Source organism: Tetrao urogallus, assembly GCF_951394365.1.
Source record: "Tetrao urogallus genome assembly, chromosome: 3".
NCBI classification, from domain to species: domain Eukaryota; kingdom Metazoa; phylum Chordata; class Aves; order Galliformes; family Phasianidae; genus Tetrao; species Tetrao urogallus.
In genome coordinates, this window is record NC_136815.1 from 48,720,702 (window position 1) to 48,734,729 (window position 14,028).

Genomic DNA, 14,028 nt, shown 5'->3' on the forward strand with positions numbered 1-14,028 from the left:
TTACCTTATATGCTCAGATTTAAGTCTGTGTAATGCCACATTATGAGTTATGTGTTAATGGTGCCACTTAGGACATCATCTTTTTCATTAAATGTTATAGTTTCTTAATTTGTAACCTAATTATTTTTCTTATATTTTAGCTTCAATATGTAAGCAATTTTTATACTATTCAGCTGCATTGATAAAAAAGATCTTCATCCAGATCTTGCATGACACAGCACAGAGAAAAAGCTTCCAATGAGCACAGGAGTTTAATAATTTTATTTTAATTTTTCACAACGGGGGCCTTTAGGCCACAGTCAAACCAGGCCCAGTTGTTTTAGGGTTTCTACAAATACATAGTAAACTGCAGCTACTTTTGCTGTTTGCGTGCAGTTCATGAAAACTTGTAGAGTGACAAGAGAACAGTGGGTTCTAACTGCATTGACAGTATAGAGTAGCAAATATGAGGATGCCTAGTTGGCAGCCAGTCACTAGGGTGAGCACCGTTCTTCACCCAACCATCTGGTTCTGGGCTATACTTCATGTAAATAAAGTAAGTTTGTTGAATAGAAAACACACAGGTCTCTGTAAAACAGCAAATAATTTTTCATCTCTGTCTTACCGAAAGAATGGGAACACCTTCAAATGCACTTCAGTGTTACCATCATCACACAGATGTGTTGCACAGTGAATTCACCCACTGTGCTCAGCTAGTAATGTTCACAATCTGGACATACAGATGAGGCTGAAGCTGATGCTTTAGGTACCAACTAGCAATGTAAAAGCCTTCTGAACCAAGTCTTCTAGGTGAACATAGAGTACTGTGTCATAGAGAAACCCTGTAGGTTGTGACGAGCTGCTGACACTGCATGATGACGATGATTTTCACATTTGAGAAAATATTTCTGGTTCAAAGCACATTGGGATCTGCAGTGATTAATTTTCTTAGTGTTCAGTCAAAGAAATCAACATCTAATCTGCACTCTTACCAGCAACATCTACAAAGGGCAAATCCTGCCTTTCTGTTTTTCCTTCTTTAGATAAAATATGAAATTTAGAAGTGTTGTTGGGTTTTTTGTCTACTTTAAAATGTGTATAATTTTTAACTTCCCGTCGTTTTCTTTTTCTTTTTCATAACACTAATGGGTGCATAGTTGCAGCCAGGCTAAGTCTAGGACAGTTTTGTTATAAAATGCACTACTTATTTTGACAACTATTTATTTTAAGTATATGAGAGAGAGAGTAGAACTGTGGTTTGCTCATAGGCCTAGAAATTAATGTTTTGTCATGTGCTTTTTTCCTGATTCCAGTTAGTTCCCTCTGCGATCACGGACAATCCTTTCTGCTGTGCTGCCCTCCTTTTTTTTGCTTTACTACAGGATGAGTACTTTTCCTTATGAAGGTAACATGAGAATTAGTTGGAGTCAAATTCTGCTCTCAGACACAGCCAAACAGCTTCACTAGCAGAGCACGATTTATAAATACCCATATAGCAATGACAAACACAGCAAACGGATTTTATATGGAAAGTACTTTGAAAACAAAGAGCATAACATAAATGCTAAGCATCATTGTATTTATAACCAACAAAAAAAGCTTTAGTGACTATATGGAAAGTCTGAACATTAGGTAAAGAATTTGTAATGGCAAACAAGGCAACTCTTTCTATAGTACCATCTTCAGACAAACACGTTGACTTTCAGCATCTTCCCACTCAGCCCATGTTCTTAGTTCTGTACATGGGAAGAAAAAGGAGATTACCTGTGCATTCTAGACCCTGAAATGAGGACTTCATCAAAATGTATCTTAAATATCATTGTTCTCTGCACTGAATACAAGGGGTTATTAGAGAACTTTCACCTTTTACCGCTTTGCAACTTAGGAAAGACAAATCTGAGGGAATGAAATGAAATACATTCCGTGAAGCCTTGTTTTACACTTAGGTTGCCTGTAACTTCCTAAGATATGCACATTAGCAGATAACCTCGACTCTCCAAGCAGTACCCCAAGTACTACAGCATGGCCAAACACCTGCAGTCCCTGAAACAGAATGGCACAATTCTTGTTTGATACGAATGAACCTAATGATCCATGTGTACTGTGGTTAATATTGTTAAACATTAAGTTGTGTCATGTTGGTGTGGTACGCTAACTCGAATTAATATGCAGCAAAGCAAACAATCTCACCAGTATTTTTAAATGTGAAGTTTCAACTTTTGGCCTTAGATTTCAAGATGTTGACAGGGAAGCCTGAAATTTTGCTCCTCCTAGCAGTAGTTAAATTAAAAACTAAGATGTGATAATATGGTCACCTAAAAAAAGCAACGTATGTGAAAGCTATTAATCAGAATGTGGCAGCAAGGAGGAAGAAACTTATTCAACAAATTCCAAAGATGCCTCAAACATTTATATACTCCAATTTATATATTCCATGGTTCTAGAAAGACAGCGTTTCATCTGTCCACACATACAGAGTACTGCAAGAAATACGTATTGAAAGCAAACTGAAATGCTCTCACCTGTTCATGCAGCTAGGTTCACATGTGCAAATGTGTTTGCATCTGCATCTAATAAAAACTACCTCACTTTCCATTTTCCAGGAACAATATTTTGGCTTAGAGGTTTAATATTCCAAAGCTTTCTAGTATTAATTATACCTCTGTATTAGTCTTTTACATAGATAAAATGTTTCTTGCTATAGGGGGCAAGAGTTGGAAATAACCTCTATTAAAAAGAATATTTGAAGGTATGGACAAAAATATCTAAAGCATGCTGCCTCGATGAGTGCTTGTAATATGAACCTTGTTAGATCACATATTGGGGTTAACAGGCAGCAAACACAAGCAGTGTTTCAGTTTTTATTTTTCAGTGGCTTTCCATTAATGTCTGTCTCCTCTGGAAAGCAATACAATGCCACTAAGCAAAGCAAAATGTCTGCATGTACGTTTTCCTTACAGTCCTTTTTATAATGTTACATGTTTTGTTGATGTAAGCCTACATATTAGTGTACTTGTACAGCAGAATGTGTCCATTGTATTTGTATTCATGTCAAAAATAAAAACAGTACCAACAAAAAAATCTCTTTGAAGTTAAAACACATGATTTTTTGACAGAAGCAAGCAACAGAGATTGCAAAAATGGCAGGAAAATCTGTCCCGAGGGCAATGGTGTTGTTACAGTGCCTGAACACTACACCCATAGCTGCTTAAGCAGTGCACTTCTTCATACCAGGGGCTCCTTCTCTTGTTTATGCAAAAGCAGGGAACAAGATGACACTGCTGGGAATTCTGCCTCACTGAAATCATTGATAACTCAGGTTTATTTGAGCCAGTATTTTTTTAAATTACTACGATATAAGTAGATCAAAATTCACTAGAGAAGGAATTGTAAAAATGCTTACTAAAAGCTTCAAGTTGTGAGCAAAAATCCTGCTGGTTCAAAAACAAAAATGGAGAGGGAAGTGACACATAAGGAATTATACTTATTACAGATCCATCCTCAAATACCAGACATGTTCCAGCACCACTCAGTGGTCCAGTCAGTCGATGAAAAGATGTTGTTACTTGAGTCAGGCTAAGTGTGTATCCCCCAGAACTGGCTCAAGCACAACTTCTGGAAGCCTCATGTTTGAAATGGAGGCAGACACAACAGGAAAATTCAGACCTGCTTGCTGGCCTGCAAAATAGGAATCACAGGGAATCAAAGATGTTTCCCTCTGCCTTGTAAGAAATACTGTTTTCCCAGAAGATGTGTTAGTTCTCATTGCCAAAATACACAGTTGTTGCCAAACCAGACCCCATCAGTTTTTTCACCAACACATTATTTCACATTCTCCACGCTATAGAAATGCCACTCAAATGAAAGCATAAACAGGAATATATTCCACCTCAACAATGCAGCTACTGAGGGCAGGAGGACTGGAGCAGAAGGAAAAGGGATCAGAGCTACTACAGAAATTATAAATAAGAAAATTCTCTTCATTGGACTCTGAATCTGATACCTTCAAAATTATGTCCTTTGTCTCCTGCTCCCTCTGCTGGACTCAATCCACTTGTACTTTTCACTTCACAATCTTATGACTCTTTTTCTTCTAAATAAAATATATGGACAGCTGAATTTATACGAAATAATGCAGTTTATTGCAGTTTTATCATGTGGCTCAACATTATTACCTGTTCATAAAATGACCAACACACAATAAAATGAAATACTGACAAGTAATCAAGAGAACACATATTGTAAACACCGATTAATAAAAATTCCCAAAAGAGAAATATCCAATTAATGTCACTAAATATTGTAGTAGAGGTATTTGTTATTTAGAAAAATTCTAGTTCAATACAGACATAGAGTTTCTGACTAAAAAAAAAGATGACCTGAGTTGAAAAACAATCAGAAGATCAAAGAGATGCAGGCTCTCACAAAAAAAAAAAAAAAAAAGGGGGGGGGAGGGGGGGAGGAGAGGTTGGGGGAAATTCTTTCCATTATGAAATGAGAATGATAAACAACTGATAAACAAAAAAACCCTGTCTAACCCTGACAGGCCTTGTTCAGTTCATTTCTGAGCTCCGGGGCAGGAATGAGGAAAGACTCCACGCAGGTCAAAAGCTCTGCTGAAGTCAAACAAGTCAGCCTGTTGGCCCTTGGTTAGCATGAGGTTCCTCAGACAGCCATGGAATGAGGTCTTGCTTGTGAGACAGTTCTGTTTCACATCACCTGAAAAACAAACATGAACTATGTAGAATCTACTTCCAGAGAACTGAAACAACACAAAGATCCAGGTTATTATCTAATTGCTTCCCCTCTCAAATGAGATAGAAAAATAGTAACAGCTGAGCTCCAAGTTCTAATCACATTTGAATGATCTAGGGTATCCTGCCATGGATGGGTACTGGTTCAAGCATGAGCCATACACTGGCATAACTTACGCAGAGTTTGCAGGACTATTTTGCCTCAAGGGAAAATGGAAAATGAGCAGGGAAAAGAGAGGGGAAAGCCATTTTACACTGATGCTTTTCAAGTAAAAATTGAAGCCATCAGCAATAGCTGAGTTATACATAGCCATGACTCTCCTGGCAAATCAAACATGAGATCGGTATAGAGTCCAACTCTTTATTATACAACCTGTGAAACATTTCACTCTACACTCCTGCAGCACATAACTAAAGAATTTCTCTCTTCTCAGTGAACTTTATTCTTTTGGGATGAAGTACTGAAAGAATAATTATCATCATGTTACCCTATTTTACAAAAAGGTTCACAAAATGCTGATAAGACTACTTTGGTATTCAAGCAAGACCTACACTAATCAAGTTCCACTTAATTAGCATTAATTCATTTTTCATAAACCTTGTCCAACAGAAGGCTCTGTACCATTTTAAGCTATTGTCCCTGAAGCTTTCCAAACATTTAAAAGTGAGTTCACCCTTCAGACTTCATCTCTTTCTTTTCACATAAATGGAAATATCCAAATAGAAAAAAATGGTAACAGCTGTTTCAAAGACAAATTTACGTGGGCATGTGATGATATGTTTAAAGGTACAGGATATTCAAAACCATATAAAGCCTACTCAGTGATGCAATTCTCAAAAGGCTATAAATAAATATATTTGTGTGTGAGTACAGAAAGATTAAGCTCATGATGATGCAAATTCAGCTGCCCTAATAAATAAATTGTTTTAGCTCAAATTATTGGCAAATGAATTACAAAATTTAAAAGTATTCCAGTTACATAATTTCTGTGTCACTATTTTTTTCTATTACCATCATTGTATGATAGTTAAATAGTTAAATAGAAGAAAACATGCAAGGGGGATGTATGTGCCTCTGCTGCGATGTGAACTCTGCCAGCATAGCCCTGACATGAAAAATTAGCAAAAATAAAGCAGAAAATTGTACTTAGGGAAAAGTATTATTGTTGAAAATTTTCTAAGATGAATGCAAAACATCACTCCCATATTCAAGAAAGGGAGAAACAAAGACACGGAGAACTACAGGCCAATGAGCCTATTTCATGCCTAGGAACTTCATAGAATCCTCTTGGAAGAGATGTTGAGGAATACACAAGATGAGGAGGTGATCCAATGCAGTCAGCATGGTTTCATCAAGGGCAGATCATGTCTGACCAGTCTGGAGACCTTCTACAGTGGAGTGATGACATCTGTAGACCTAGGAAGGGCAACTGGTTACCTGCCTGAATATGTGCAAGATCTTTGACATGGTCCGGCACCACATTCTTATTTCTAAATTGGAGAGATGTAGATTTGAAGGCTGTGCTACTAGATGGATAAATAACTGGTTGTATGATCATAGCCAGAGGTTTGTTGTCAAGAGCTTTATGTTCAGGTGCAGATCTGCCCCTGGGGCCCATCATGGGACCAGTGCTCTTCAGCATCTTTATTGATGACATAGACAGTGGGATTGAGCATACTTTTAGCAAGTTTGCTGATGACACCATGCTAAGTGGTGCAGTTGACAAAATAGAATGGAGAGACACCATCCAGCTGGACCTAGACATGCTCAAAAAGAAGGCACATGAGAACCTAATGAGGTTTAACAAGACCAAATGTGAGGTATGAATACACACTGGGAGAAGAATTCATTGAGAAAAGGACTTGAGGAATCCTGATACACAAAAAGCTGGGTATGAGCCAACAAAAAGCTGCAAGGCCAACTGCATCCTGAGCTGCATCAAAAGAGTGGTGGCCAGCAGGGAGAGGGAGGGGATTGACCCTCTCTGCTCTGCCCTTGTGAGGCTTCATCCGGAGTACTGTGTCTAAGCTGGGGACCACAGAACGGATGTGGAGCTGTTGGAGTGGGTCCAGAGGAAAGCTACAAAGATGATCAGAGGGCTGGTGTACCTCTACTGTGAAGAAAGGTTGAGGGAGTTGGGCTTGTTTAGCTTGGAGAAGAGAAGGCTTTGGGGAGACTTCATTGTGATCTTCCAGTACCTGAGGAGACTTACAAGAAGGAGGGAAATCAACCTTTTACAGTCTGATACTGGTAGAACAAGGGGGAAACATCTTTAAACTTTCTGCTTAGAGGTTAAGAAGAAATTTTTTATTCAGAGAGCGGTAAGGCACTGGATCAGGTTGCAAGGAGAAATTGTGGATGCCCCATCCCTACAGGCATTTAAGGCCAGGTTGGATGGAGCCCTGGGCAGCCTGATCTAGAGGGTAGCAGGGAGGCTGGAACTAGATGATCTCTGAGGTCCTTTCCAACATAAGCCATTCTATGATTCTATGAATGCAAAGGGAAAAATGAATTGCACCTGAACATATACAGGTAGGGATGTTGTGAACCCTCAGGGATACTATGAAAGACAAATCGTATGGAAGCACAGAAGCAATCCTTCTCAGAAATTAAGGAGCAGGTTAGTGTAGGAAAGTGAAAGCCTTCAGTTCATCTCTGCAACCCACTCAACAGCTGAAGGAACTCCTACATCATGATAGAATGCAACCATTAATGTGTTGTGGTCTCAGTAACAACATGGAAAATGGTAACTAAGATCTATCACTCAGTCATGAACTCATAATATGGAGCAGAGAGGGATGATTCTTAGGAAAGAAAGAAAGTACACAGAAAGGAGAAAAGGAAAAAGAAATATTATTGTACCTACCAGGATAACCTCCAACATAAATGGGATTGTTTGTATCTGCAGATGTTGACTGAATGTGGGGATTATCAGTTTGAACCAAATTCCCATCAATTATCAGTGAGATACGATATTTGCTTGTGTTTGCTTGAAGTTTGTGCCATTTTCCATCACATAAACTGTTTGCAACTCCTGGTTCATACATAGCTGTTATTCTGCCAGCTCCATTGTTGACGTGGAATAAAACCTGCATAAACAGCCAGATGACAATAAAGATATGAAGTAAGAACAGATGAACTAATTTATCTAGATAAAAGCACAATCATGGTGCAGATATTTCCATTTTATAAATGTTTGCTAATTACGCATAGCTAATGTTTACTTTGATAGAGTGTGAGTCCTTAATTGAATTATATTTAAAATCTAAGAGACTTAGATCCATCCATGCAATGATCTGTGGCTAGGTTTGTGCACGTAGGATTTCAATGTTTCCAACAAAAACAATAGTGTAATTTTCTCATAGAAACAGAGACATAAGTTTTGAAAGAAGATCTGCTGTATCTATCTGAAGGGAATGAACCATAAGCAATTACTACTACCAATATGTGTGTTTATTTCATCCCTTTATTTATCAAAGCAGTAGCCATTTCTACAACTCTGTGATAAGGATTAATATGTAAATATGAACAGAAAATCTTCTATAGAGATAGTCATATTTAACACCATCTCTAACTAGGAAGTGTTGAATAAAAAATGAGCTTTTTCTGAGGAAAGCAAATACTTAAGAGCAATCAAATATATTTTTTTTTCTGCAGGAAATGAGTGGTGCACTATGTATTGATTGTTAAAATGCTTATGGAGCATAACAAATGGATTTACAGAGAGAGAGTTAATTGTCCAAGATACTGCTCATGAATACTGGAGAAGAGACTACAAAGCAGGGTGTTTTGTACATGGGAGAATATGCTTAACAAGGGCAAGTTCAGCTCTATGGAAGAAAAAGCATTACACATCAAGAAAGGAATATATTCAGTCTAACATACAAGATACCTAGTATAGGAGGTCACAGTGGCTTCACACTAACATGAATTACAACAATTACAAAGGCAGAAATTTCCAGTGAGTTCTGCTAAACCCGCATTTTATCATACTATGATGACAAGCTTTGATACTTACAGTCTGTCCCATACTAGTTCTACAGGGATTTGGTTACATTTTGCCTCCATCACCTCCATTTCAGTGATGACTCTTTAGTGGTACCCAACCATTCAATCCTTCCACTTTCAACAAGACTTGTGAAATGAGTATGCCATCACAGGGCAGCTTACCTTGCCATTTACAATCTCCAATCCAATGGCATCAACTTTAGCACTGCTGATTCCAAGGAGAACCCCATGCGTGGCTGTAGTACGAAACTCAAGCGTGATGTTCACATCAGTCCGGACTTTGTAACCTTCTCTGACTGAAAAGAAGTTATAAGTTTCTAATGAAGAAACTCTAACTCACAATTCAAAGAAGCATTCATATGTGGTCATTAAAAGATCTAAAAAGCACACTAATTACTTTGCTGGAAAAGGGTTTTGCAGAAACTCTTTAAAGTTTTTCCAAAGTAAATTATCCAAAATCAAAATTCACATTTTACACTGGAAAATTAACATTCCCAAATATGTTTCATTACTTTCATTTAGATTTAAAGCATTTTATCTCATTTGCTGGAGAAAGAGTCAAGAGTTTAAATGAATGTAGCCCTTCATGTTACTTTACAATTACTGCATCTTTTGTCTCCATACACTTTAACAGAACTCAGCCTAATTCTATGAACACGACATGAGCATCAGCTGCAAAAGAAAGAGGTCTCTTTCTTTCCCCAGAGTCATCAGCTCTTTGAACATATGCAAAAATGGCCACTTTGGGGCACATGGATTGAAAGGACTCCGAAATACATACACAGGACCTCCAACAAGGACTAAACGTTTTCACTGACACTAATCCACTAAGATACTGCTTCCATCTAATGACACTTACCAAGAGCAGCAAAACCACTTCCATCAAAGAATGTGCCATCCTGCACTGTTGCATAGCATTTATTCACAGCAAAGATGGAGACAGGACTCTCCTTATCCAGTTGCTTGCTGTTAATCGTCATACTGCCAACGCAGGCAGGAATGCTGTGAGTCACCTAGCCATACCAAAATGCAGGAATTAATGCATGATAAAAACTGCTGCTATGGTCTTTACTGATTCACCTGAGCTTACTGTAAATTAACAACGAAACACGGACGGATCTAAAATATTTACATAATTACATTTTTATTTATTACATTTACTTTTATAAGGTTGAAAATGCGCACAGTATCTTACGAAGGAACATAGTATATGCTCTCCATAATGTACAGAAAGAATTGCATTTTCTTGAATTTGAGAAGGGATATAGCCAACAGTTAGACACTTCAAATACATTTTAGCAAATTCATATGTAAATCATGACTTTCTAAGGCTCTTTCCAAGTATGGATCAACAGAGTTCCATCCAGCAATAAGATTAATTAGAATTTCTCACTATCCTTTTTAGTAATTGCATATTCAAAATTATCCCTACTATGCAATTAAAAAGCAAGGGTGAAGAAAGCATAATCAGAATTGAGAAACACACAGCTATCAACACCAGAATCCTCCCTAGGATAATGGATAGCACAAGGAGGAAGGTGACAAAAAATGCCGTCTAAAAGCATGCTTAAAAATATGCTTTAATCTCAAACAGCTAAAGGCAGCCTTTTGGAGATATTTAAGGCATTGAATTCCTATGTGAATCCAACAGGATTTAGGTTATAAAATTTCTGAGGTTTTAAGTCATATTTTTCTCTTCTACTGAGCATGAGAATTTATACTGTTTATCTGTTTTCAACAAAGAGGTTGATAGAAAAAAAGAAAAGCCATTAAGGGCTATTAATAAAACACAAAGTTCCAGCTCTAGCTAAAATCACTATACCATAGAAAGCCAGAAAGATTTATTTAGTGAAGTGTCATTATGCTCTTTGTTGTTTCTTTCTTTGTTGCTTTTTTGCCCCTGTCAGAGACAGGATACTGAACCAGATGTGTTTGATGTAATATACCCATTCTAATATTTCATACTGTCAGACAGCAACCCTCCTCACCCCTCCCCAAACCTTACATTTCCAAGATTCTTCGCCACATAGTCTAAGGGGAGTCCTCCCACATACAGCTTGCCCTCCACATCCAAAGTGCTGCCATCTCCCAGGGCACTGACTGATACCAATTCCTGTCCATCCACAATGATGATACCTTTTCTTTTAACGTATTCTGTCCTTATCTGGAAAAAAATGAGAGGGTGCAAACATAAGCAGAGTCAGTTACCTAGTCATCATTTGTGAAGGAAGAAATACGATTATTAAAGGTTAGATTGCTTGCATGCACTATAATACTAAGTCGATCCCACAAAACTCACAGAGGCTGAGGCCATTTCAGAATGCAAGTGAGCAGCCTAAACTGCTTTCCTGCTTCCCCAGGGACATATAATGATTATGTTTTGCCCTGTCCCAGCTTTTTTTTTTTGATGTTTTAACAACTAAATCACAAATTTTAAATCACTAGCTTACTGCTTTAGGATGTGAGTAAGTTACTGAGTTGGAAAAGTAGAGATCTGTGCTTGTCTGCAACATTTGCTGCCCACCAGCAGAGCCATCTCAGCTCTCTGGAGTACACGCTCCTACAGTACAGTTTCATGATGGGTAGTGCTGAGTTTGTTATGACCAAAATCTTTCCAGTTCTACCTTGTTCATTCGTAATCCTGAGCCTTCTCTGCATGAAAATGATTATTCACTTGCAGCTGAGATAATAACTGATCTCAAGTCAGCTAACTATTTATTCGTCTCCAGTTACTTGCAGCCACACTCAGAATCCTAATCAGGTTCCACATGAGATTTCATAAACATTTGGATTGGTAAGGGGATAAAGAAGTACAGCAGAGCAATAGGAGCATAAGAGGAAAGAAAGGTGTTTCTTTTGGCAGGAAAGCATGCTAGTTTCAACTGATGGTACAGTAATCATCCTCAGCTGTGAAGAGGTGTGACTCAGCCTTGATTTCAGAAAAAAGGTTTAAAGTTCTTCTTTTTTTTTTTTTTTGCCATTTGTCGTAAAGAAAGATCAGCCTTCATACAGAATGTTTTCATCTCTTATAAAGTTGATAGTGTGAGTATGAGTTTTTATGTAGCTATACTTAATTTTAAACACACAGCTTTAAATCCTGAAGTGTTCTTCCCTTCAGAGTAGGCAGCAGAGTTTATCGTTGTTATCACTCTCTAACAGAGATTCACGTTTGCTTTGTCTGGTAGCTCTTGTTGTTTATTATTCTACTTGTTATATATGAAAACCAAAAATAACTCTGCTGATTCCCCAGGTGCCGAGGAAAAGTGGCAGCTCTTAGTCATCAATCACCTTCTCCCACAGAAGTCACTTCCTGGAGGTAAGGCTTCACATATGAACAAGTGAAGGGAAGCTTAGCAGGATGAATGCTGTCAGCCTCACCTGCCCAAAAGATAACTAATGTGGTGAGCTGCTTTTAAAACTTAAGCAGACATCACAGATGTTTCTTGCAAAGAAAGCCAGAGCCAACAGTCACTGAGTTGCTCAGAGGAACCGGACTGATGGAGTCTCACACAGAGCCTCTGTACAGAAGGCCCTGCATGCTACATGCAATTTGAAATCTACAGCCGTAATTCCTCCCAGAACTTGCCTTATGCCAAACACTCTCCCCCTCCAGCCTCCACTGATTCAAAATATTTACCTTTCTCTTTTTGCGCAATCCAGGGCAATACCCTGTTAGCATTAGCACTGTTAGCACTCAAGCATTAAGTGGTAAGTGGGAGAAAGGAGAAACTCTACAGCCACAGTTTCACCCTGCCCCACACTCAGTTGCAAGTCTTTGTGCATGGAAAGCTGTATGTGGAAAAGATGAGAATTTTTAGACCTCTCAATTTCTTCTCCAGTGAAGATGACTATTATGCATTATTATCACAGTGGGTGAACTATTTTACTCCTAAATAATCTCAGAATCTTGGAGGGTGGAATCAATGCATCACTAATGATAATTTTTAAAGGAATTAATTATGCATTGATCTGAATGGTTTCATGACTGAGTTAAAACCTGTTTGCCCTTGCAACACTGAAATTATACAAGAAAGGCAGTGAAAAGACATCCCAGTAACATCAGAGTACAAAATTGGTGACTACCTACCGTATGCCATTTTCCATCATTGATAATAGCAGGGTGAGAAGCTACTGCTCTTCCTTTGCCTAAATCAAATGAAAAATAGAGCTGTCCCCCAAGAAGCTGTAAGGCTGCATAATCAATTTGGTTCTGGTGAGCCATGTAGTAAATCAGGCCACTGGAGGCAAAGGTTCTGAGATTCAGCTGGACAGAAAGCCTAGACAATAAAAACTCAGTGTTAATAATACATATTTTATTCTGCACTCACAAAAAGATGCTCAGGAGGTAGAGAACAGCCTCAACCAATTTAACATTATGAAAGCATTTTTTTATTACAAAGGACAGAAAAGTAGAATTTGCATCATGTTCTGGGAAGGCATGACCTATACTATATTTCATAATACAAGTCAGTGTTGTACCTGTTAGAAATTTGAAAAGTATATAGTGAGCCAGGTTTTAAGAGGGAGAGGCTCAGCTGTTTATGACTGCAGGCTTGCCTACTGCCCCAAGGAAGGAACAAATCCCATTATTTTAGCCAGGCTTGATGGAATATAAATAGGTGGGGGAGGGGGGGGATGTAAAATTCTGATAAACTCATGACCACAAACCTGCGGGAGACATTTCGTTTTGATGCAGTGGATGTGATACTTTCTTCCATGAGGAAATAACAGAAATTGAGGTAAAAGCTGTTTTCAAAGCTCATAATGATTCTGCATGAAAGCCACCCTCACACTTCTTGTAGTTCATTAGAGAATAACACACTATATGCATGTCCAATTAAAGTATACTCACTTTTTTCTGACAGTAGTCTGATTGAAGAGCAGCATCAAGTGGCTGCCTTTGGCAAGTCCAAACTGATGGGCACCTTGAACATGACCAGGCAGCTCATCTTTTGCACAAGCTACCTGTTAATGAAGGAGCTTTATTAAGAAGTACAGTATCAGCTGCTTGCCAGCAGTGCTGAATGGCAAAATGTTTATTCTGATCTTTGTAAGAAGAAAAACTGAGCCCCACTATAACCACAAAATATATGGTAATATCAATTTGCTAAACTCCTAACCCTTTCAAGCCACCATTTTGCTTAGAGAGGACTAGTTGTAATGATTAAGCATTAAGCTATGTCTCCTGGACAGTACCAATCTTTTCTTCTAAGAAATGTTTATAGTTGAAGATATATTCGTTAACCATTTCTCCTAATTGATAGCCCTTTTGCTAACGAATGTTAG

The 14,028-nt window shown here is 38.2% G+C and overlaps 1 protein-coding gene across 1 annotated transcript in view; it reads right to left on the bottom strand.

Moving 5' to 3' along the window:
- Positions 1-4,537: 4,537 nt before the first annotated feature.
- The window catches only part of LAMA1 (laminin subunit alpha 1), a gene marked incomplete at both ends in the record, with an annotated part of 96,888 nt that continues 87,397 nt past the window's right edge, over positions 4,538-14,028 (bottom strand). The window contains 7 exons of the mRNA XM_079533878.1: positions 4,538-4,698; positions 7,601-7,823; positions 8,905-9,038; positions 9,602-9,755; positions 10,748-10,906; positions 12,830-13,019; positions 13,595-13,707. Of these exons, the coding sequence (XP_079390004.1) occupies positions 4,538-4,698; positions 7,601-7,823; positions 8,905-9,038; positions 9,602-9,755; positions 10,748-10,906; positions 12,830-13,019; positions 13,595-13,707 (1,134 nt within the window). The remainder of the gene's footprint in view (positions 4,699-7,600; positions 7,824-8,904; positions 9,039-9,601; positions 9,756-10,747; positions 10,907-12,829; positions 13,020-13,594; positions 13,708-14,028) is intronic.